The sequence below is a fragment of the Globicephala melas genome, chromosome 17 (assembly GCF_963455315.2).
Source record: "Globicephala melas chromosome 17, mGloMel1.2, whole genome shotgun sequence".
Taxonomy (NCBI): Eukaryota; Metazoa; Chordata; class Mammalia; order Artiodactyla; family Delphinidae; genus Globicephala; species Globicephala melas.
The window spans coordinates 60,710,335-60,734,546 of NC_083330.1; the positions used below are offsets into that span (position 1 = coordinate 60,710,335).

General features: G+C 45.5%; 1 protein-coding gene across 1 annotated transcript in view; it reads left to right on the top strand.

Moving 5' to 3' along the window:
• The first annotated feature begins 2,262 nt into the window (after positions 1-2,262).
• MAL2 (mal, T cell differentiation protein 2) overlaps positions 2,263-24,212 on the top strand; it is a 29,668-nt gene continuing 7,718 nt past the window's right edge. The window contains exons 1-2 of the mRNA XM_030875665.2: positions 2,263-2,489; positions 16,383-16,553. Of these exons, the coding sequence (XP_030731525.1) occupies positions 2,358-2,489; positions 16,383-16,553 (303 nt within the window). The 5' untranslated portion in view covers positions 2,263-2,357. The remainder of the gene's footprint in view (positions 2,490-16,382; positions 16,554-24,212) is intronic.

A 24,212-nucleotide genomic window follows, 5' to 3' on the forward strand; every position in this document is an offset into this window, starting at 1 on the left:
TCACAGTCGACTGTGTGGAGGAGGAGAGAGATATGGGATGAGTGCTTTTCTTTCTTTGATTCCAGAGCTGTTGCCCTCCATTAGAAGGAAATTGGTATCATCAAGAGTAAACAGGTTTTGGGGGCTTCCCTGGTGGCGCAGTGGTTGAGAATCTGCCTGCCAATGCAGGGGACACGGGTTCGAGCCCTGGTCTGGGAAGATCCCACATGCCACGGAGCCACTGGGCCCATGAGCCACAACTACTGAGCCTGAGCGTCTGGAGCTTGTGCTCCACAACAAGAGAGGCCGTGATAGTGAGAGGCCCATGCACCGCAATGAACAGTGGCCCCTGCTCGCCGCAACTAGAGAAAGCCCTCGCACAGAAATGAAGACCCAACACAGCTAAAAATAAGTTAAAAAAAAAAAAAAAAAGAGTAAACAGGTTTTGGTACTGGTCATGAGAGTGGAAAATCATTCTAGAGAGGAATGCATTTTTATTATTGTAACGTTTTAAAATAGTATGTTACAATAATAGGAGAGGCTTCAACGATATTTTTTTTATTCCACTGGTCATTGTGGAAGCAGGTAGAAAGCAGGTAGAGTCGGGGATGGTGGGGGATGCATGGTGCAGCAAGGAGGGTGCTGGAAGGGACACAGTGAAGTTTTCCCCTTGGTGGTAATTTTTAAGACAAGCACAGTTGAGGCTTTTCTGAGTCACTGAGCACTTCTGGGAACTTCAAAGTCATTGTAGGCTTATTCATTGAAATTCTGGGGGTCCATCACTATAGCTGCACATTTTCAGGGTAAAGAACTTGAAGATGTCTTCCTTTTGGATGTACTTTGTTTATTGAGAGCTGTTGGGCAGAAAATAAAATAAAACAATCACGAAAGATCATTCCCTGACAATCTGGATCTAAACACAGAGAGGGTTCATTGATCAACAAACGAAATTTCCTATTAAATAAATACCACACATTGAATGTCAAGACGTGATGATTTTTAGAGGTGGGGAAGACCAGAGATTTACACAAAACGTTTCACTCACACCCTGTTTTGTGGTATCTACCCTGATGCTACCACCACACCTACGAGTTTCGCTTATTAAAATAATAAAGAGGTGGAATGACTAAAATCTGATGACCAGCGCATACAGCTGAACACAGTTCCTCAAAGGCTAAACCTGACAGACAAGATTATTATTCAACTTGGAGAATGTCTGGTGATGTTGCCTAATCTTTTTTCCAACCTGCTCTACATGTGTATGCTGCTGTGTGTAGTTTTGCTTATTTTCAGCTGATCTTTGAGAAAATTAATCTCATCTCCTTTATTTCACTTATTAAATGTTGACGTTAAAACCAAATATAAAATGGGGATGAACTGGGGCAGGGAATGCAAACCATACACAGAATCCTTAAAAAAAAAAAAAATCTGCCTTTTAAGCGTTTAAAAGACAACAGCAATTCATAAGTTTCAGACAGGTGAAATCAATAAGTTTTATGTGGAAAATATAACCTATGCAACATCATGTGTACACAACAGTGTGATGTGTGCATGTGTAAAAATCAGGAAAATAGTAGTCATCATATCAGCTACCATTTGAGGAGCACTTACTATGAGTTTCCTCTTTTTATGTTATATCATGTAATTCGGGTATCCATACGGAGTAGATAACCTCAGCCCCATTTCATAGATGAGCACACCACTGGCGCGCACAGCGTTTGGTTACCTGCCCGGCATACACTGCCAATAGATGTTGGAGCTGACCCATCTGACTTCAGTAGGCGACACTGTTCTAGTGGTGTTTTTAAAATCCCACAAGAGTCCCATTTTAAGCTGATCCACTCCACTTTTTAGGTGTGACTGATGACCTTGATTTCACCTTCTGAGTCACAGCTCCAAGACCAGTCTTGCAGTTAAATTGAGGGAAGTGGGGTAGGGGAGCTGTGAGAGTTGGGGGGGAGGACAGGTGGAAGAGAATAGGTGGAAACCAGGGGAGGGAAAGAAGGAAAAAATAAAGAGCGGAGCGGTGAGCCGGGCGTCGAGACGCTCCAGGAGCGCTGGCCGCTGGCCGGCAAAGGGCACCAGAAGAACAGAGCAGGAAGGACCGGGCCAGGTGGCCGCCGCACCTGTGCACGTGACCCGCGCGGGCGCCGGGGCGGAGGCGCGCTCACCTGGGCCCACGTGACGGGGCGGGGCCCCGCCTGGCCGAAGACAGCGCTGCCACGCCCCCCTCCCGGGCGGCGCGCCCGGAGCCCGCGGACCCGAGCAGCGGCGGCGGCGGCGGCGGCGGCGGCGGGAGCCCGGGAGGCGGAGGCAGGCGGAGGCGGGCGGAGGGAGGTGGCGGCGGCGCGCGGAGACGCAGTAGCGACAGCGGCAGCATGTCGGCCGGCGGAGCGCCAGTCCCGCCGCCCGCGAACCCCGCCGTGTCCTTCCCGGCGCCACGGGTCACCCTGCCCGTCGGCCCCGACATCCTGCGGACCTACTCGGGCGCCTTCGTCTGCCTGGAGATTGTAAGTGGGGCAGCCTGGGCGAGGGTCGCGCCCCGGGTGGCGAGAACTGGCAGCTGCATCCTGCCCCCCGGGCTGCGTCCTTCTGCGCGGCCCCCAGCTCCCGTCCCCCCGGCGTGGGCTTCTCCTGCGCCCCTCCCGGGGTCCTCCCGATGCCCAGCGCAGCCCGCACCCGGGCGACGGCGCCACCGCCCTGGCCCTCTCGCCTGGCACCTGTTACGCTGGCACCTGCTCCTCCGCTGGCGAAAGAAATGGTCCCGGGAGAGCGAGCAGGAGGCCCCGCGGGCCGAGGATTGGGGACTCTGAGAGGAGAAGGCTCTTTGGAGTTGGGGTACTGTCAGAGACCCCCGGCGGTTTGGCCGGGGGCCACGCTGGGCTGGAGCGGGTGCCGGCGCTCTCGGCCTCGCCTGATGCTACCTGCCATTTTGTTGGGTGCTGCAAGGTGGAGCCAACGACCGGGTGACCAGGAGGCCGCTAGGATGTGGAAGGAGGGGCAGGAGGTACCAGGAAGCGGAGGAGGAGGGCTAGAAGACGTGGGCTTTTTTTTTTTTTTTCCTTTTACCATTATGAGCGCCCTTTGGATTGGGGAGAGCAGCGGGGCTCAGGAGGCAGGGCAGGGAAAAGGTGAAGCCCATACGGTGCCCTGGGCAGTGTCTAATCAAGTGGGCTGAGAATGGTAGGGTAAAAGTACAAACGTGGCTGTCAAGCTCCTAGCCGCCTGCGTTTGCGCCTTCTCCCTTCCGAGTCTACCTTTGCAACTCCAAACCCTCTCAGCGCACTTGGTTGGGCCTAGGTGACCGTCGGGTCACCCGGCCTGTCGTGCAGGCTTCTTGGGCTGCAGACGTGAACTTTTAAAAAGGCACTTTAATGGAGTTGGGAGGTTTTGAAGCTCGCTGGGGAAAATGTGCAAATATAAATTGGGCAACCTGAGGTTACATCATGTCCTGAGAATGGCAAATACAGAGTGAAACGTTTGCCAGTCAGTGCCTTTCCTGCCGGCTGGCTTTGTTTGCTCGGTTTGGAGTTTGCATATCGTCCCCCTCACCCACACCCACACCTTTGAGTTTGCATAACCTGGATTTGGGTCGCTTCGGTTTCACTTTTGTGCTTGTGGGGCTGGAACGCCTTGTAAGCATTGGTTTTCCGCCCTATTTTGCTAAGGCACCCTAAGTTAAGTTTAGCTCAGATTTGAATCTGAAAAAGGAGACAAGTGAGTTACCGGCTATGACATCAGTAATCGGATGGTGACTGCGAGGCTAGGAGAAACTGGTTTGAGTCTGAGCCCAGTTCGGAAGCATCTGAATGCTTGGGACGAGGTGCGGGCATCCAGGTGAGAAGAGCGGGGAGAGGGTGGCCTTGGGTGGGCAGCCCCACTGTGGGGAGGGGGACAGCCTGAGAGCAGTGAAGCCTGGGAAGAAGGATTTTATAGGCTCTGGGCTACTTTAGTTCCGTGTTCCTCAGACTCCAGTTGTTTGCCTGCCTCTGTTAGAAGTTTTTGCCTGCCACATTCACCTGTTCTAGAATTTACAGATTGTGCACTTCAAATGCATTCACTTTCTGAGCTTCAGTACCTTACCTTAGCCTCATCCTAAGCAATAAAAACATGAATTCTCAAATTTGCTATGCTGTCATATTTTTCTAATATTTATTCAAATAGATGCTTATATGTTTACATATATATGTATATATGTAAAAACTGTGACATACATATATGTATATATATGCAAAGAAGGCCTAGCCATGTGCTATCAAATCAAATTCCATCTCAAGAGCCACTGGTGATCATGTGACACTTTTGGAAACTCCACCTAATTCTGGGAAAAAAAGTGGAAAATGGTTTATTCTATTTCCTCCCCCCCACCCCCATATCTCTGTATTTATCTAGCCCATTGGTTAGTTCTCAACTCCTGCTATACTTAATTGCTTGGGCAGATTTTTAAAATACTGTCGCTAGGCCAGACTAATTAAATCGGACTCTCTGGGGGAGCTACCGAGTCCATTAGGTTTTTAAAAAGCTGCCGGGAGGTTCTAATGTACGGTCATGTCTGGGAACCACCAAGGGAGGCCTTTTCGGGGCTCTGTGGACAAGACAGCTCTCTCTTGCAAATGTGAATCCTCTCCTTCTGCTAGAACTTCTGCCACGCCCCATCCCAGGGGAAATCCCAGGCTCACAGAAGTATCCAATCCCTTCCTCTCGTCCCTTCATTTCCTCTGGCTTCTTAGCCCCAAAACGCTTCCAGGATCCTTATCTAGATAGAACAGCATCACTTCTGAAAGCCATTTCCGTTTAATTTTCACTTTTTTTGGCCAAATATCTCGATAGGTTTAAATCATAGGCCTCCATTACCTTTTACTTGATATCAACCTCCTTCCTCCCCAGCCCAACCTGCAAAAAATAAAAGGCCCAGAATATTCCGGTGAAACTGGTGACCTCAGAGAAACAAGAGACCACATTAGAGCCAAACTATAGCTCCTTCTTGGCCCTCATCCTGCTGTGCCACTTAGAGCTATTGGATCATGTGCTTTAAGAGAGCAGAGGTGGAGGCCACCTTGGTCCCCTCTCTCTACCTAGAACATCCACACCGGAGGAGATGCACAGATATAAGCAAAGTAGACACTTTCGAAGCGCTTTGGTCCCGGATTTCTGATCCCTTGAAATTGTTCAGTCTCCCATGGCTCCTCTTCAGAAATTTCTCTCTGTAAATTAAACGTGAGAATTCACCAGAAGCAGTTCTAAGCTCTGGGTGATGTCCTTTCTGGGGACCCCTTTGTTTTAGCCTCTGCCAGTGTTTCTGAATATGCCCAAACTCCTTAATTTTGACTTTCTATCGAATCCATTTGTCTTTGCAATTTCTTTATGTCCCGTTGCTGTCTAAAACTGAACACCTGAAAACTGCATCTGACAAAGATGCTGGGCTATCTGTAGTTGACTAAGCTAATGAAACCATGATCTTGGAATTCACTTCTCGCACTAACCAGTAACTTTGCTCAATGATTTAATTTCAATTTGCCTTGTTGTACCACATTCACAATCTCTCAAGTGTCAGGCATTTGTTGGGGAGATAATTCAAAAGATACAGATATTGCCAGCCTCCAAACACCAGGCAAAGTAGTTTATAGCACTGGCTTTATAGGTGGAGGTATTGCAACTTCACATGCATGGTGTGGTTTTCTTGAGATAGGTATGTTGTACTGCTAGGCACCTAAGTTGTCTACCTCTGGGTTTTTGCACTCAGCTATACCTACCAATGTGTGCTTGCTATGAAGAGTTTAATACTAAGTTAGTTTTGCAAAGTGAAACCTTTTAGTTTAAGATGGAAAACGTTGCCGTCCAAAGTTATCATTTTCAAAATCAAATGTTTTGATTCAGTGTTTCCTGAATTAATGTTTTGTAAATCATTCATCAGGTGTTTATTGAATACCTGTTGTGCGGCAGACACTATTCTGGGAACAAAGATATTTAAACTCTGCCTCACTTGAAAGAGCTTATAACCTAGTTGAGAGGATATGCCCCCCAAATAACTACCATTCAGGGAATAAAGACACAACAATGGAAAGTGAACTATAGCTAACGCACTTTCCAGGCAGGTGTATTATAAGAAAATGACATTGGAACATCTGTACTATTGGGCTAAACAAGCTATTTCTGGTCCTTTGTCCTCAGTGAGTATTATGCACAAGAAGATTGGAAGTAACAGTATTAAACATGGAAAAGAATAAAGGTCATTATTGAATTCAGTGTGTTTCACAGTTTCAGTATTTAGGAAACTGTTTACATTCCCCATGATATTCCTGAACATTTCTCTTTATGGGAGATGGTCTAGGACTCTTATTCACAGGCTTCTAACTGCAGTGTTTTGGATGCGATAATAATTTTCATTTTTTCAACAAGTAATTAATAACCTGCTATGCATCAGGCCTTATCTTATGCCCTGGAAATAGGATAATTAACATAACTCCTGCCCTTAAAAGAAAGTCCTATACAGTAAAGTATAAATCCAAGAAAGCATTACAGTGCTGCATTTGAAGTGATAAAATTGGTTTATGGGCTTCCCTGGTGGCGCAGTGGTTGAGAGTCCGCCTGCCGATGCAGGGGACACGGGTTCGTGCCCCGGTCCGGGAAGATCCCACATGCCGCGGAGCGGCTGGGCCCGTGAGCCATGGCCGCTGAGCCTGCACGTCCGGAGCCTGTGCTCCGCAGTGGGAGAGGCCACAACAGTGAGAGGCCTGTGTATCGCAAAAAAAAAAAAAAATTGGTTTATGAAAAGTACTATTGAAAAACAGGGTGGAGTACATCTGGCCACTGGGAAGGCCAGGACAGGCAGCTTTAATGGGATGGTGACATTTGAATTTAGCCTGAAATGATGAGTAGAGGTTCAGTAGACAAAAGTGGGAAAGAGAATTCCAGGTAGAAACAAGGGCATGTGCAAACCCCAGAGACAAGAAAGACCATGGCATGAAGTTCTGGCAATGGTTGGTGTTTTTCTGTGTGTGTTTTTCTACATGACTTATGGGGAGGTGGCAGGAGGAGGAAAAAGAGCAGGTAGGGTTCAAGGTGTGGTTTGCTGAGGAATGATAGGCCAAGGCATAGCATTTGTTTTTGTCTGTGATGGGGAGCTGCTGAAGGACAGGGCTAACTTGATCAGACTTGCAGAAATCTTTGAGTAATGAAGTTTGGTTATAAAGCAGAGAGATTGAAGGCAGGAAGGTCAGCTAAAGGGCTTATTGCAGTGGTTTGGATGAGGGGTGATGAGAACTAGAAGTAGGACAAAGAAAAGCAGAGAAGAGGCACAGATTTGATATTTACAAGGTCAACCACATAGGTAAAGTTTGTTTTGTTTTTTCTTGCGGTATGCGGGCCTCTCACTGTTGTGGCCTCTCCCGTTGTGGAGCACAGGCTCCGGACGTGCAGGCTCAGTGGCCATGGCTCACGGGACCAGCCACTCCATGGCATGTGGGATCTTCCCGGACCGGGGCACGAACCCGTGTCCCCTGCATCGGCAGGTGGACTCTCAACCACTGCGCCACCGGGGAAGCCCCATGTAAAGTTTTGACATGGCCTGAAATGATCGTAGACCAAACTTAAGTATAAGATGTAACACAGAGGACTTATGCCAGAAAAATGAAATGTTAATGAAAGGATGATGGGGAAGGAGGGGCTGTGCAGCAGGCATGTGCAGTCATGCAGATAATTCTATGGAAGGGATTTCAGGTTATTTTCAACCTGCAGCTTTGACTGTAGATGGACTAACACATAAATGTTCAGCTGTATAGACTTCTCTCTTCTCACCCAGAAAATAGATTTCGGTTGCAAAGGGACATTGTGTGTCTGCAGTGGTGAAGGAGGGGCTACCTGTGGGCGTGTTTTCCCTGCTTTAAAGGGGTTTTAATTCTATAGGTAAAATTTTTACCTTGCGTCTGGGTTAAAAATCTCCATCCATGTGAAAAAAAGTCTTTAAAACTTCATAAGAAAAAAAAGTGCCCCTGCCAGAGATTATTTTCAGCAATCGTTTTCCCTGGCTGGCAGTTCTGTAAGAATTAGAACTGAAACATGGAAAACTTCAAACCAAGTTGCTGAAAACCTTGACCTTGAGCTCCAAAGGAAAAGGTTAAGGAGAGGAGATTTGTCTTGTGGTGCCTGATAGAAATGTCGTACCGGGTGGTAGGAGCCATGGGTGTGGCATATCTGCATAGATATAGCTGAATAGGAAAGACTGTGTAATGACATGGTACAGGAACCAGGCAGGTGTAGCCAATACCACGCACGTTCAGTACTTGACAAATGCTGTGTGATTGTTCTGTAGGACAAACTGAACAGTGTGAAAATATTCTAGAGAAACTGACTGGAGCGGGGAAGAGCAGCTTTGGAGTACGCCCTCTTATGTCTTGCCCGACGTTTTTTTTTTTTTTTTTGCGGTACGCGGGCCTCTTACTGTTGTGGCGTCTCCCGTTGCGGAGCACAGGCTCCGGATGCGCAGGCACAGCGGCCATGGCTCATGGGCCCAGCCGTCCCGCGGCACGTGGGATCCTCCCGGACCGGGGCACGAACCCGTGTCCCCTGCATCGGCAGGCGGACTCTCAACCACTGCGCCACCAGGGAAGCCCTCAACTTTTTTTTTTCTTCTAGCATTTTATTTTATTTTTTAACTTGTTATTGAAATATAGTTGATTTGCAATGTTGTGTTAGTTTCACATGTACAGCACAGTTCATTCATTTACAGCAGATTCAATTATTCATATATATGTATATATATGTATTCTTTTTTTTACACTCTCTTCCATTATACGTTATTACATGATACTGAGTATAGTTCCCTCTGCTATACAGTAGGTCCTTGCTGGTTCTCTATTTTATATATAGTAGTGTATATATTTTAATCGCAAACTCCTAATTGATCCCTCTGCCCTTTCCCCTTTGGTAACCATAAGTTTATATTCTATGTCTGTGAGTCTATTTCTGTTTTGTAAATAAGTTCATTTGTATCATTTTTAGATGAGACGTATAAGCTGTATCATATAATATTTGTCTTTGTCTGGCTTAACCTCACTTAGTATGATAATCTCTGGGTCCATCCATGTTGCTGCAGATGGCATTATTTCATTCTTTTTTATGGCTGAGTAATATTCCATGTGTGTGTATACTACATCTTCTTTATCCATTCATCTGTCAGTGGACACAGGTGGCTTCCATGTCTTAGCTATTGTAAATAGTGTTGGTATGAACACTGGGGTGCATATATCTTTTCGAATTATGCATTATGTATTATGTATCTTTTCTCTGGATATATGCCCAGGAATGGGATTGCTGGATTATATTGTAGCTCTATTTATTTTTTTAAGGAACCTCCATACTGTTCTCCATAGTGGTTATACCAATTTACATTCCCACCAACAGTGTAGGAGGGTTCCTTTTTCTCCACACCCTCTCCAGCATTTATTATTGCCCAACTTTTAAAATGTCATGACTCCTCTCCAGGAGTTTAAAGTTTGACCTGAATTTCCTCTGTCCTGTTTTATATGAAAAGGGCCATGCCCTTTCGTAGTCTCCATAGATGACATCCCTAACTTTCGTATAATAGCTTTCAGAAGAAGGAAGGTAAAAAGAAAGAAAAGAGGCAATGACTTGTACAGTCCTTGTTGATACTGAAGCATGGGCATGCGTGAACATTTTTAACCTAGGTGATAACTAGTTACCTATAAACATGAAAAGACGATTTTAAAAATCAAGGGAAATTATAAATAAGAATAAAAGAGGGCCAGAGCATACTTCTCCCCTATAATATGGGCTTTCCATTTTAAGATTACTATCAGCTTGGTAGCCATGGAAGCACCAAGCGATGGCATCCAGCCAGAGAAGTCTTTCTGGAAGACATAGTACTGGAGTTTAGTTATCCAGCGAAAATTCTGATGGCAGCACGCTAAGCAGAAGCATGGACCAGTGTAATAGACGCTTTGTGTGCAGGGGATGAGGGACAGAGGCTGCAGTGCAGAGACAGGGTGGCAGGGAAAGGAGCATCGCAGGGGAGAGGGTGAGCTTGGAGAGGCAGGCAGGAGTATTCACCAGTGCTAAAACCACTGGACTGCAGTCACATCATGAGTGACTTTACACTTTTATGGGCTGCCTTGTAAACACAGCTATCAGGTATTGTATCTGTTGACTGAAGTATGTTCCCACTTAAAAACATTCTTTGGAATACAAGTTGTGTGTAAAATGGAGTTATAGGTAATCTATTCACTAGAAGATAAATAGTCTGAGCATGTTTAACATCCTTTAATCCTCTTGTTTCATTTGTAGCGCCCATTGAAATTGGAGGGGTTATCAAGAAGATAAGGTATTCTGAACTTTTGGAGGGCCACAAACCACTTTGTGATTCTGATGAACATTGTAGACGGTGCCCTCAGAAAAATGTATGTGCACTTATCTACCCAATTTGATATGATTTTGGAGAATCAACCCTGCCCCTGCCCCAAACCAATCCATGGCAAAGGTATAGAAACCCTGCTCTAGAATAAACACGAAACTTTGATGGGGGAGAACTAACATAATGTTAAGAGCATAAGCTCTGGTAGCCAGTTGCCAGGTTCAAATCCCAGGTCTAACATTTATTAACTGCATAACTTAGAACAATTTATTAATGACTCTCTACCTTGATTAACTTCTCTATAAAATGGTAATAATAATAGTACTTAGCTCTCAGTGTTTAATCTCTCAGTGTTAATCTCAGAGGATTAAACTGGTACAAATAAAACCCTTAGAATAGTGCTTGAACACAAGACCTAGATAAATGCTAGCTCGTATTTCTGTTACCCTCACCAGCTTCGACCTCTTACTCAGATTAACTCCGTAAGCCAGGTTGGGAGACATGTTTTCCTCTAGTCTTTCTGATTTGTTCGTCCTCACTGATTTAAAGTGATGAAAAGCCCAGTATGTAAGCAGTAGGAGAACTGGAAAGAGAGGGTCATATGTTATACACAGAAAGTTCTAAGTATTGAAATGTTTCTCCTTAGGGCAGTCTAACCAGTCCTTTATACCTTCAGCTTCACTTACCTTTCCCTGGTTTCATTCCAAACACTGACTGAAAATAGGTCAGAGTAGGAATTGGCCTGTTTACTTAGTGAATAATAAGAGTATACTAAGATGAAGGTGTCCAAGTGGTTTGAAAATTATTAGCCAAGATGTCGGAGGGCATGGTTTAAAAGCACGCTATTAGGAAATAAGTGACATTCGAAAAGAAAAAGGGTGTTTGCAAAAGGAATCCTTTGGGGACATAGGAAGACCGTCCAAATAGGACTCAATCTGGGAAGTCTGTAATCCACGCAGCCAGAATCGCCGCTTGCTCAAGACCATGGTTTCCCGCGGGGTTATATATTCTTGCCAGTGCACAGTTCCTAGTGAAAACATGTTTTAGCTCCAGCTCTGAGGGTTCAGTTCGGTGTGGCGTGTGGATGAATAATACTTCCATGGCTTTCTTATGGGAAGGCTTCAGCCAAGGTACACCCTTCTGCCCTGCAGGAGCTAAACTGAAGGGATAAGCATACACTACAGCCGGCCACAAAGGAGAGCCGTGGGTCTTGGAATGGGTAGCAACTTAATCACGGCAACTCGGGGTATATTTGAGCACTTGAAGTGTGTGCCAGATTCGCCTAAATTTGAGCTCAGGAGGTGAGGGGTCGCAGGGGAAGACCGATATCTACGTGAAGACGTGTTTGCCTGTGCATTACCTGGAAGTCGGGTTGTCTTTTTGTCAGAGCTTGAGATTCAGAGTCATGAGCCCTGACTTGGTTCCTTACAGAAATTTCAAAAGGTGGTGCATTTGGGAGTTTTGTGTATAATTCTCAGACGTTTTAGGACACCAGAGAGTGGTGGAAGGCCGTGATAGACAAGGGGTCAGAATGTGGATTCAGTTCACCGTGGGTGAACAGGAATTCCAGCCTTCTTCAGCGTGTGTGCACTCTGCAGTTGCTACGAAACATTATCAACTATTCTCCCTCAGATTTTAACCATTCCTGTGCTCTGCATTTCACTTCTAAAAACGGGCTACCTCCAGAGCCACCTCTACTGAACAGGAATGCTGATAATTAACAGGAGTGGTAAATAGTCTGAGCTTCGTAATGTGCAGAATTAGGTGAAGGGAATATACTAAGCATTGGTAATGTTATTAAAAGCCCAGTTTTTAAAGTTTGAGCTAGATTGGGAAGCTCAGGAGAAAAGGTAGCTTTTGGCCAAAAGAAAAGGTAGCTTATCGTGAAGTAAGGAGAAATAACTGTGTCAAGGCCCTAGGGACCCATTCACCAATGTGACAGTCTTACAACGAGGAAGGTGGATCTCCAGTGTGGGACTATTTCTCTTCTCTGGGCCATCCTCTATGTTCCAGAGCTCCTGTGGTAAGGATGACTTAAATCTGTATTTCACGGAATCTCTGATCTAGGGATGCAGTGTGTGTGTGTATATTTGGGACGGGGGAGGCATCCCTACACCTTCCTGCCTCCCCTGCCCCCTTTCCAGCCACACACACACCACAAATGGGGAGGCAAGTCTGTTCTCTTTTCATATACACACTGAGTTCCCTTTCCAAGCCTTTGAAGTTTGGGAAGGGCTGTAGTTTTGAGTCCGACAAGAAGAGTTCATCTCTACTGTTTCACATTAGCATCCGCTGTCACAGCCCTCGTCCGCCTTGAGAGCCCGCTTCAAAAAAAAAAAAAAAGGTCATGAAGAACCTAGGGGTAAGACGGAAATAAAGACACAGACCTACTAGAGAATGGACTTGAGGACACGGGGAGGGGGAAGGGTAAGCTGCGACAAAGTGAGAGAGAGGCATGGACATATATATACTACCAAACGTAAAATAGATAGCTAGTGGGAAGTAGCCGCATAGCACAGGGAGATAAGCTTGGTGCTTTGTGACCACCTAGAAGGGTGGGATAGGGAGGGTGGGAGGGAGGGAGATGCAAGAGGGAAGAGATATGGGAACATATGTATATGTATAACTGATTCACTTCGTTATAAAGCAGAAACTAACACACCATTGTAAAGCAATTATACTCCAATAAAGATGTTAAAAAAAAAAAAAAACCTGCCTCCCCTGCCTATTGTCTAGATTCCTCCCATTCTGTTTCTTCTTCCCTCTGGCAATCTCTGGGAGCAGGCAGTGTTGAGCCCTTTTTATAGCACTGGCCACAATCTGCTCCTGAATCAGATTTGGTGGTGTCTATTTCTCCCTTATTAGAGCTCCTGGAGATTGAACCTTGCCTTTTTTTTTTTTTCCCTCAGTGTCCTTCTACAGTGCCTGGCAGCAGATTTGAGGCTGACCAGTTTGAGGTCCAGTCCAGGTTTATTACATGTTATGTTTAATTCCAAGGGATCGGATAGCCTCTTCTTCAGAGGTGTGAAATTATCATAATCTCGATATCATATAATTATGCTTATCTATCTGAGTCTGCCTGTCCCTAATAAACAGTGGCCAATTGTTCTTTATTATTCTTTATACCGGCACCTAGAGTTTCAATAAATGATTCTTGAATTAATAGATATGTAATAATGATGTATATTTCTTAAACAGTATTTAATGTAGCTTATTTGTGATGGGAGAGTAAGAAAAGTCTACCAAGAAGAGGTTGAGAAAAAAAGAAAAAATGGAAGATCTTATCACCTTCAAATATTTAGTAAACAGTATGAAAGAGTATAGAATCTTTTACCAGGGACACTGTTTCTTTCATAGCTACTAATAAGGTTGTGGTTACATTTTTTTAATATGCATGATTACCCATGACCTAGATTTACTTCCTGAAACTTTCTGGGTTGATTGTTCATATTTGATTTGGAATAAGGACTTGAGATATACCACCACTATTATCAATTTATTAGATTGGGGCTTCTGTTATCATTGCTCAAGTGATAATTTATTAGGCTTTCCAAAATGTTTTTCAAAGTACTGATGAATTGTATGGGCCTTTTTTAAAGAAGCAATACTTGTATTTTTAACTTTTAGTGACTTACACAGTTTGGATATTATCTAGCAAGAGTCACATGATTATTGGTTTTTAATATTTGCTGCTCCAACTGTTCTCATATGGGAACTAGGAGTTTGTTCGCTCAGCAAATAGCTGAGAGCCTTCCGTATGCCAGGCGTACCTGCTTCTACGATATCGCCTATATTGTGTGGGGGGATGGGGGCCGGGGGGAATTGATTCCCATTTGCCTGTCGGTGTCTCCAGGCAGGTGTACCGTAGCCTAGGTTTTTGTGTTGCCAAATGTAGCACAGTGCCTGACTGAGAGTTAGGAAAGAATTATTATGTCGATTAATAAATGATATGGGATGCAAGCCATTATAAGGCAGCATGCCGCCAAGAAGATCTAACAGTACAGTTGGACTGAGAGCCAGGGGCATCAGTTACAATGTTTCCCATCAACGTAACAAATCCATAGTAGGGAGCTTGCCCAGAGGGCAGAGGGGGGCCTGAGCATGGGGTGGAACTCAGGAACGACCTTTAGGCTGATGTGCTCTTCAGGATGAGCTGTGCATGGGAGTTTCTCAGATACACATGGGGAGGGAATGACGTTCTGGGCCAGCATATGTCAGGCCACTCAGATGTGAAAGAGCTTTGTCTCTGGACTGTTCATTTCTTTTTCTGTAATGTGAGATGTGCGGGGTTTAGTGGCAAGAGACAAGTATGCAAAAGGCAGGTTTGCTCATAAAGGTCCTGGAATGCCATGCAGAGGGTGTGCAGCCTCTATCTCTAGTGGTAGTATGCACGAGGCTGTTGCTGTCAGGATCGTAAAACTGCCTGTCTTCACCCCTAACCACTTCTCCTCCTGTGTCTTCTCACTCCCTCCCAGCTGTCCCAGCCAGAAATCTGGGTATTTTCCTTATCTGTTCTTCTGCCGTCATGTCCCACATCTGATCAGCCACCAGCCACCCTCACATCTACTTCAGTTTCTCTCTGAGCCACTCACCTCTGTCTGTCCTCCGCTCCTTGAGTCTACTTTACACTCTGTTACCGTAACGGTCTCCGCTGTGGTCCCCCAGTCCTCCGCCTGTTGTCACACTCCAGCCGGAGAGAAACTCCTAAATACAAACCTGAGCACGCTCATTCCTGCTCAAGGTGATCTGGGGCTTCCCGTTGCCCTTGGGTGAAGTTCCTCTCCTTGACCTGACCTTCAGAACCCCCCACAGCTGCGTGTCCAGCTCACACCTCTGGCCATTCTGCACATGGTGCCCGCTGCTCCTGTCACCCTGAGCTCTGCCCTTCAGCTCTGCCAAGTGTTCCTCAGCTTCCCCAAACCATCTTAAGACTCAACTCACCCCCCTGCCCCGGAACAGCCTTCTCTGCCCTCTGCTACTCCCCCTGGCCCTGTCCTTTGGGTTGTTGCTTCTAGGGAGTGTTTCCTGACTTTTCAAATCTGGATTTAGAACCCTCATTGTGTGGACTTTGCCCAGTGTTTGCCCAGCATCTTAGTGACTTGCTTAATTTTCTCTTTTCTGTAAGAGACTGTGAATTACATGATGGTCGAGACCACTGTTTACCGTTTTATTCCTAGCACCTGGCACAATGCCCGACAGTAGGTATTCATTGAATATTAGATCTGTGAATATCTCAAGTATCTATTCTCATGCCCAGCACCTAGAAGAGTGTCAGTAAATGATGGGAGATTTTATTGTTTACTGTCATGTACAATAGCTGCTATGCTATATATAGGCAATGATCTCACCTGTACAAATCGGTCACGATAAGGACTGAAACGTGGCCATTAGAAGTGACAAGTTAGGAAGTCATGGCCGATCGTTGTTAATAGCCTCTCTGAGAAATGGTGAGAGCAGAAGCCAGTGGACAGTGGTTTGAAGAGTAACAGCGAGGAGAGAAGGTGGAGACCTAGCAAAGATGAATTTGTAACAATCGTGTACTGAAAAGGGAAATCCTCAGAGAGGGCAGTCGTTCGAGAGGCAGCAGGGTCAATGGAAAATACTTTCATTTATTTATTTTTTTAAATGTATATTTTATATTAGAGCATAGTTGATTAACAATGTTGTGTTAGTTTCAGGTGTACAGCAAAGTGATTCAGTTATACATATACGTGTATCTCTTCTTTTTCAAGTTCTTTTGAAGGAAAATACTTTTAGATGGTGAGAGAATGCTGAGCCTGGTCATGGGCTGAGGATGAGGCCAACAGGAAGGCAGGTGCAGAAGTAGGTGTGGAGTCAGGTCGGGTCCCAGAGTAGAAGTGCTCGCCTACACCTGAGAGAAGAAAGCTCTCCGGTAATGATAGAGACGAGTCGCTGGCGGGGTTGCAGGGACACGTGCAGGAGTCTGGGGGGGAGCAAAGGCAGTGGTGAGCCTGACGCAGGCACGTTCAGTTCTATGGCCCAAACCTATTACCGTGTTTCGTTTTCCCTTTAGGTGCTTGGGGCACTCGTGTGGATCCTGGTCGCCTCCTCCAATGTTCCTCTACCTCTGCTGCAAGGATGGGTCATGTTCGTGTCCGTGACGGCTTTCATCTGTTCCCTCCTCTTCCTGGGCGTGTTCCTCTCTGGCGTGGTGACTCAGATTAATGCCAACTGGAACTTCCTGGTAAGGGATATTTAAGTCTCTTTCAGGAAAACGTGAGAAACTTATAAATATCTCATCCTGTCCTGAAATGCTGGTTGCCCTGTTCTATCTGTTGCCTCTAGCGGGAGAGAAAAGGTCAGAGCACAGAGGCTGCTATGCTGCCGTGTGGCCGGCCTTGCTGGACAGCAGGGTCCCAGCTTGCTCAGGTCCTGTGGTGACAGAGCTGAGCCATCTCTCTGTGATTCCCTTATGAGTTAGATGACCTTTCCGCAAAGACTGTTTTGTTTCATACAACAAATGAATCACGTTACAGTTATTGAACTATTGGAGAGACGGATGCTGTGCCATGTATCTTAAAATTTTCCATTGATTCCTGCTTCAGATATTAAATACGTATATTCTGTTCAGAAAACAAGTAGCTCTATATGTTACTCTCCAAATACTTAGAAAAGGAAAGGGGATATTTTATATTTATTTTCAACGCCTGTCCTAGACTGGCAAGAATTGATACGTTTTAAGAAATGCATTTCCCATCGACACCATTTTAAAAATTATGACGCCATTAAATTGGGTCAACTTACTTTCCCTTTTTCTCATATAATATAGGGAGCCTCTTTCATGTTTGTGGTTATTCATTCTCTGGGACTGTCTCAAAATGGGCCCCAGTGGAGCATGAATTCCAACGCATGGTGGACAGTGCTTTAATGAAGTTCATGAAGAACCGCCATTAGGTTTCCTTCACGCTTTGGTGCTTAGGAACTTCAATCAGACCTTTAGTCGGGCTTTATATATGTTCCTTTCCGGTGTGGTAGTATTTTATTCAGCAGCAAGGAAAATATTTGTTCTTGTCTTATTTATAGACCATAAAGAGAACCATCATCCCAGTTGTCATCAGCAGTGAAGTCTAAGCAAATGCGGCTGTCCATTCAGTCAGCCCGGGGCAGATGGCACGGGTTAGGGTAAAGCTAAGGAGGAAGAGTGTAGTGTGGTGGTTATAGTAATGCACAGGCTTTGAGCTTAGTCTGGTTTGCTCACTAACCATGTAGCCTTGGGCAAAATATTGAACCTCATTTCTTCCTCTGTAAAAACACTGATAATAATACCGACCTCACCAGATGCTGTCAACGAATAATGGAACTCATGTAGTATACAGTGCTCAGCTTTGTGTCTGATTTATAGTAAGTGATCAGTAATCACCATAAGTCCTTAAACACGCTGAGGCGTGCACTTTGAAACTTTGAAAGTCCTATTTCTTAGGTTCCTGATACAACGTATCTCTGCATTTTTGCCTTGATTTCTCATTAACGATGAGAAAATATTTCTAATCATTACTCAAGTGATGAAGATCAAAAATCCCTATTTAAGTTACAAATAGATGCTTAATCTCCTTTTTCTAAATGCCTGGCTTTCCTAAAATAATTCATGAATGAATCAGTCAATCCCTAATGTTGGTGAGTGCCACCAGGCTCTTTTAATATCAGGCTTGAAGATGGTATTTGGCCAGTATGTACCAGTAGTATAGCCCTACTGGTACTTTGGTACTGGTTAATACATAGCCATTTCCCCAATCTACTGCCTCTTCCTAAGTGCTGTGCTCCCTTTCACCTGGCCCTTTCCTGGACCTCCTAGTAGCCCAGCAACTAAAGAGTTAATATCTGGAAAAGTAGTGAGTCTCCAGGATCCTGCAGTGCTCAACGTTCTGTCTAACTGGTTGATGCGGGCGCCTTACCAATGTTTACATATTTTTCCAATATCACTCCTGGTTTTATTAGACATAACGTCCATACCCTTTTCTTTCCTTTCTTTTATATTGAGTCTTATCTTTGGTATTGAGTATAAGCATTAATATTAGGTTTCCTAAATTTGTTAGGTTTAATTAGGTTTTCTAAATTTGTATTTCTTTCCAATTTGTAGCATTGTATCTGATGTTCAGATACAATAAAACGTTGGTTTTTTTTTTTTTTTAATTAAACCACTTTATGGAAGGGACAATTGAAACTGCCAATCTGTTCCATAGGTCACCTGCAAAGTTTATCTTACGGCTTTCTAGCTGGAGTAGGCCACTCTTACTGAGGGGAAAATGGGGACAGCCACGCACAGGACACAGTGCAGCGGTTGTTAGTACACAGTCTTGTCATATGGTGGACATACTTTGTGATTTTCTACATACTTAGTCATTTTTGACCGCATGGCTACCTTTGATAGATTTTTAAATTTATCTTGTATACTCTCAGCCAGGTAAATTTTTGAGCCATGCATATCATGGAGTTGTCACCAGATGGTAACAGTTTTTAATTGCTGCATTCTGGAATTGTTAGACATTAATGGCTCAGAAAGGTATGGCTTCCCACCCACCCTGTGATAACAGTTTAATGTCGCCTGTATGCCATGCATGAAGGAAGAAGGCGTGTTGATAAAGAATTTATTTTCTAGAAGTATTCATTGTGAGATATAACCTACAGTATGTATAGCTTCTAGTTTTTATTGCTCATGAGATTAAATTAATATTCATGGCTGATGTCCTCAGTATTTTTTCCCAAGCTTTCTAGTGTGGGTGTAAATGGTGAAATAAAAATATGATATGTAATAACATATATTAAGTGCTAAAAACTTGCCCCCTTCGAATTTGAGGAAAGCAGCAGATTTTAATTTTGAGATGCTTTTTCTTCATTGTTTTTATATGGACTGGCAGTAATACCATTTCACCTAACTTTAAACAGATGTCATATTTATTTTTCCCTTTTTGGAAGATGGAGTGTTAAGGAAAGATATACGTTAGAGAAATAAAAGATACCAAAAAAAAAAAGGCCTTGTACAATCCAACACGTTTCTTCCCTTTCTTCCCCCGAAATGTAGCTGGCACGCGTGACCATCTGCCCAGTGTGGAAATCACTTAATATTTTTAAAATGTCCTGAGCTATGTTTTCTGTCCCCACATTCATTCCCCTATTTGACCTTACAGAAAATGATGGTTGTCCTTTTTTTTAAAGAAGATGTTGGGGGTAGGAGTTTAGTAATTAATTAATTTATTTTTGCCGTGTTGGGTCTTCGTTTCTGTGCGAGGGCTTTCTCTAGTTGCGGCAAGCGGGGGCCACTCTTCATCGCGGTGTGCGGGCCTCTCACTGTCGTGGCCTCTCTTGTTGCAGAGCACGGGCTCCAGACGCGCAGGGTCAGTAGTTGTGGCTCACGGGCCCAGTTGCTCCGCGGCATGTGGGATCCTCCCAGACCAGGGTTCGAACCCGTGTCCCCTGCATCGGCAGGCGGACTCTCAACCACTGCGCCACCAGGGAAGCCCTGTCCTCATTTTTACAAATGAGAAAACTACAGCTCAGATGGACTATTATCCCTTTTTCATGCTGCCATTGTGTAAAACAGGATCCCCCTATATACAGCGTGGCTTTTTTTTTTTTTTTTTTTTAATAGTTAGTAAGTTTGACCTTGAGCTGAGAAGCAGAACATGGGCTGGAGATAAGAATGTGGGAAAGAGTTACCTGCTGCTGAAAATATTCAAGGCATGCTTGAGGCTGAGTTTACTTGAGGTGATGACAGGTGAGCTGCGCTCTGGGGTGCGTGAGTGTTGGGAAGATTGGCAGAAAAGCAAGAGCATGTGACGGAGACACAGAAACGGGATGGGGTCCTCTGCTAACGGGGGAGGGCCAAGGGCTTCGGACAGGTGGTCCATAAAGGGTGGTTCCCTGCCCTGCAGCCCCAGCATCGCCTGGGAACTTGTTAAGAATACAGATTCTCAGATTCCACCCAGACACACAGAGTCAAAAACTCTGGGGCTGGTGCCCAGTAGTCTGTGTTTTAACAAGCTCTTCAGGTGCTTCTGATACACGCTAACCTTTGAGAACCTCTGGCTTAGAGCAAATAATCTGTATTGTCCAAAACCATGAGTGAAATTGTGAGTGAGGAAGACCTTTGTGCACACATCCCACGCATAGCAGGAATTCGAATAAGATGTCCAGGGTGGCCAGATATAAATGTGGGTGTAGCTCTCCAGTGGTGGGGGATATTTAATGAGCACCTAGTATATGCTTGATCCTATGTTAAGACCTAGAAATACAATGGTGTACAAGATAGGCCTGGTAGTGGCTCTCAAAGAGTTTGTTGGAGTAGACAGTGGCAGTGAGGAAACGATTACACAACTGACAGAACAATTACAATTATGTTAATGGCCAAGAAGGGAATAAGAAGAGTGTACGTATCCTCTCTGGGCCACTGGGAGGCAGACTCTAAGATGGATTAGAAGTATAAGAGATTTTTTTTTTTTTTTTTTTTTTTTGAGGGAAAGGGGAGGGGATAACACCTTCAAAAGAGGGAGGATGTAGGATAAAGCAGAAAGGTCTTAGAGAGTGATAAAGTCTTGGCCAAATTAGTGAGAAGCTCCAGAGCACAGCCTTCCCTTTACGACTGTTGTGTTGGGGGAAGGTGGCCAGGCACCAGTATCTGCTCTGGGCCATCATTGGCTGAGGGTGGCCCAGGAAGAATGTGACCTTAGTTCACACACAGCAGCAGATCTCAAATCCACTGAAGCCCAAGCTGTCCGCTAACTGTGCTCCTCACAGCAGAACGTCAGGTTCTTTCTGGAAGGGACACGTGTTCAGCGCGTGCCGTGGGTGATCCAGACCTTTTCTTGCACCATGTGGTTCCACTTCTCCATGCGTGTTTGGGGCCCCGCTCCTCCGGGGTTCCAGTGTGCCTCTCTTCCTGAAGCAGAACTTAAAAGAGAGAGGGTAGAGGGCCAAACTGCAGCCCCTCTGACTGGAGTTGGTCTCAGAGCCACAGCTGGTCTTGGTCACCTCCCCGCTCCACTGACCATTTTAAACTCCCCTTGTTCAGCACTCATGTCTGCTGCTCTCCGAGGTTTACCTGGTGGTGGGATGCAAACCCTCCCTGGTAACTTTATCCTTTCAGGCCAGTATTGCTGCAGTTCTCCATTTTAGTCACAGTTGGGCAAGAGAGTTCTAACAGGGCCCCAAGTAGATCACCCGAGTTCCACATAGACTCCTTCCTGCCCTCCTGTGTGTCAGCAACCCTACCTTCTCTTGTCAGGATGGTGATTCCTCCTCTTGCCTTTTGATCCCTGAGCACAAAGAATCCAAAGTACACAGGCAGCAGCCGTAGCTCATAGTGCAATGGGATGCTTGCTGTATCCTCTAGCGAGAGTACATGCCCTGGGGACCAGGACCTCTGATCATGCAGAGCCCAGAGTTGTGGGGACAGCAGTCTCAGTCTTTGATCAGGTAAGTGGGAGCGACGATGGTAAGAGGAGAAACTCCTTCCCTGCTTGGTTCTCACTCTTCCAATGAGGACACAACACCGTATTGAAAACTCTTTTTCACCGTGTCTATCGCGTCCCGAAAGATGGCCACACATCCTCACAGGGTAGTGCCTCCAGGTGTGCCTTCAGCCAGCCATCCTGTCGTGCTCTCAGGCCAGCAAGTTCTAGATGGTGCAGCGTACAAGACAACTCACGGTCGTGGGCCCATTCCCACTCCTCTGCTGAGAAGTTGGTCCCTTGGTCAGATGCTGTGTTGAGTAGACGCCTATAAATCAGGCATTCTCTAAGTCCCTGGATAGTCTTGGAGGCTGAGGTTCTGCAGGGAAGAAAAGCAAATCCATACTCAGAATGAGTGTCTGTTTTGTGAGAATGAACCATGTGTCTCCCAGGGAGGTAGGAACTGAGTTTCGTCAATTTGGTACCAGGTGCGAATAGCGCCATATCAGGGTCTCAGAGTCAGTCTCTGTTGCTGGCAGGTTCCGCCTTAAGAAAAGGCGGTAGCTGGGTCAGCTTTGGCAATTGGGAGTCCATGCTCTTGGGCCTTGACATAGCCTCCTCCTCCCAGCCGTGGCGACTCTGTTCTTGTACCCACAATGCCTCTACCCGGGTAACTGGTGACAAAGGCTGGTTGCATCAGCTGGCCGGATCATTTTCTATACGCGCCATCCCATGGTGGGTGCTTCTGGTGGGCGTGACCACGTAACAGAAAGGTCACACTTCACACTGTATGCTTCATCCCATATGTCCGTCTTCCTGCTCCACACTTTCTTGTCTCTAAACCTGTAGCCTTTTTATTCTCCACGGCCCCGACTACCCTGCCAGACCCTTCACCACTGACCACAAGTCTCTGTATGTTCTTACCTTGGGTCGCTTTGCTTTCTTAACAGAGTGTGTGACATGCTGCACCACTCATCGTTGCAGCCGTTCGGAAAATATCCCCTAACCTCTGTCTTTCCAAGCCAGCCCCGAGTGTGGCTATAATGCACGTGCAATGCAGCTGCTGTCCCTTTTCACCTTGCAACAGCGTAGCGTGCCATTAGAAACAAGCACAGGTGTTTTCTTTCTCCTTCTTCTGGACCCAAGGGCTCCCCTCCCCCACGTGGCCATAGGTGTGGGCTGAGGAAGGAGGGCAGTCCCGTCCTGGTGGGTGACATGGGGGCCTGCGCTACCTGCTCACGCAGCAGACTTGTGCCCTGTAGCCCAGCTCAGCTTGATCGCTGATGTGCCCTTCCCATCTGAAGAAGCAGTGCTATGACTTTATGAGTTGGTGGCTTTGATAGAACTCCATTCTTAATGAGCAGTTCCAGATACGTAGTCACTTGGTGTCTCAGGATCAAGTGTTTCTTCTCTCCGATGGCCCAGGATGACACCGGGAGCTGCTTTTCCAAGACGTGTAATTCCCCAGTACAACTTACATGCCTGACTTTAGAACCCTAGGAGCCTATGTCGTGAGTTTGTCACCACCATTGCCATGAGTTCCGTACTACGTCTTTTCCTCCATCACTCTAGAGTGCATAGGACCCTAAGGCCAGTACGGATAGCTGGATAGTATGACCCAAGCCATACAGAGTTGGGCGTGTAAGAAGTTTATCGGATGGTAACACCTATGAAAGCTGAAGGGGGAGGAAACGGGACTGGACAGGGAAAGCCTTCAGCACAACTCAGTTCTGATACTCCTGTATGATACTCCTGTAGAGGAGGAAGGAGGCAAAATTAAGCAGGAGTAGAAAGGTGGTATTATTGGGGGGAACGGTGTGGAGGGCTGGGGGACAGGCGCAAGTAATTGGTTGTGGGAAGACTCTTTCCGGTCAGAGACGCTACCACGCGTAAAGAGCATCAACCCTGAGGTATAGAGTGATTCCTAGGGACCAAGATGAGACCAGAGTGGCTGATGTTCAAAGAGGAAAGAGGGTGGCATCAGAGGAGGCTGGTGAAGGAAGCATATCGTACCAAGAGCCGCAGGCCATGTCACCAAACGTTTCCCGTTCCTTTTAAGATGAAAACTTCAAATGGAAATAACAAATGGTGATTGTCAGGTGTATAATAATAAATGGTAAGTACCTGCTGTAGGAACTGTTAACAAAAATACACAGCGATGTGTTGATGGCATATTAACTCACCTAAGACGACGTGAATTTTAAGAGTTGTGTGTCACATCAATGCAGCGAGAGATAAATAACTTAATCACAGCTGAGTTTTGTATGAAAATTTCCTCTGCTTTTTTGTAGAAGTATATGTTTGTTTTGTTTTTTAGAATATCGGGAGATAGGGTATTGAATTCAGTGATTTCATAGGCCCATAGTGTATGAGATGACAATCTAATGGATAAAAATAATAATTGCTCAAAAATAAAATGATTATAGAATGTGTATATAATTATATAACTATATAATATA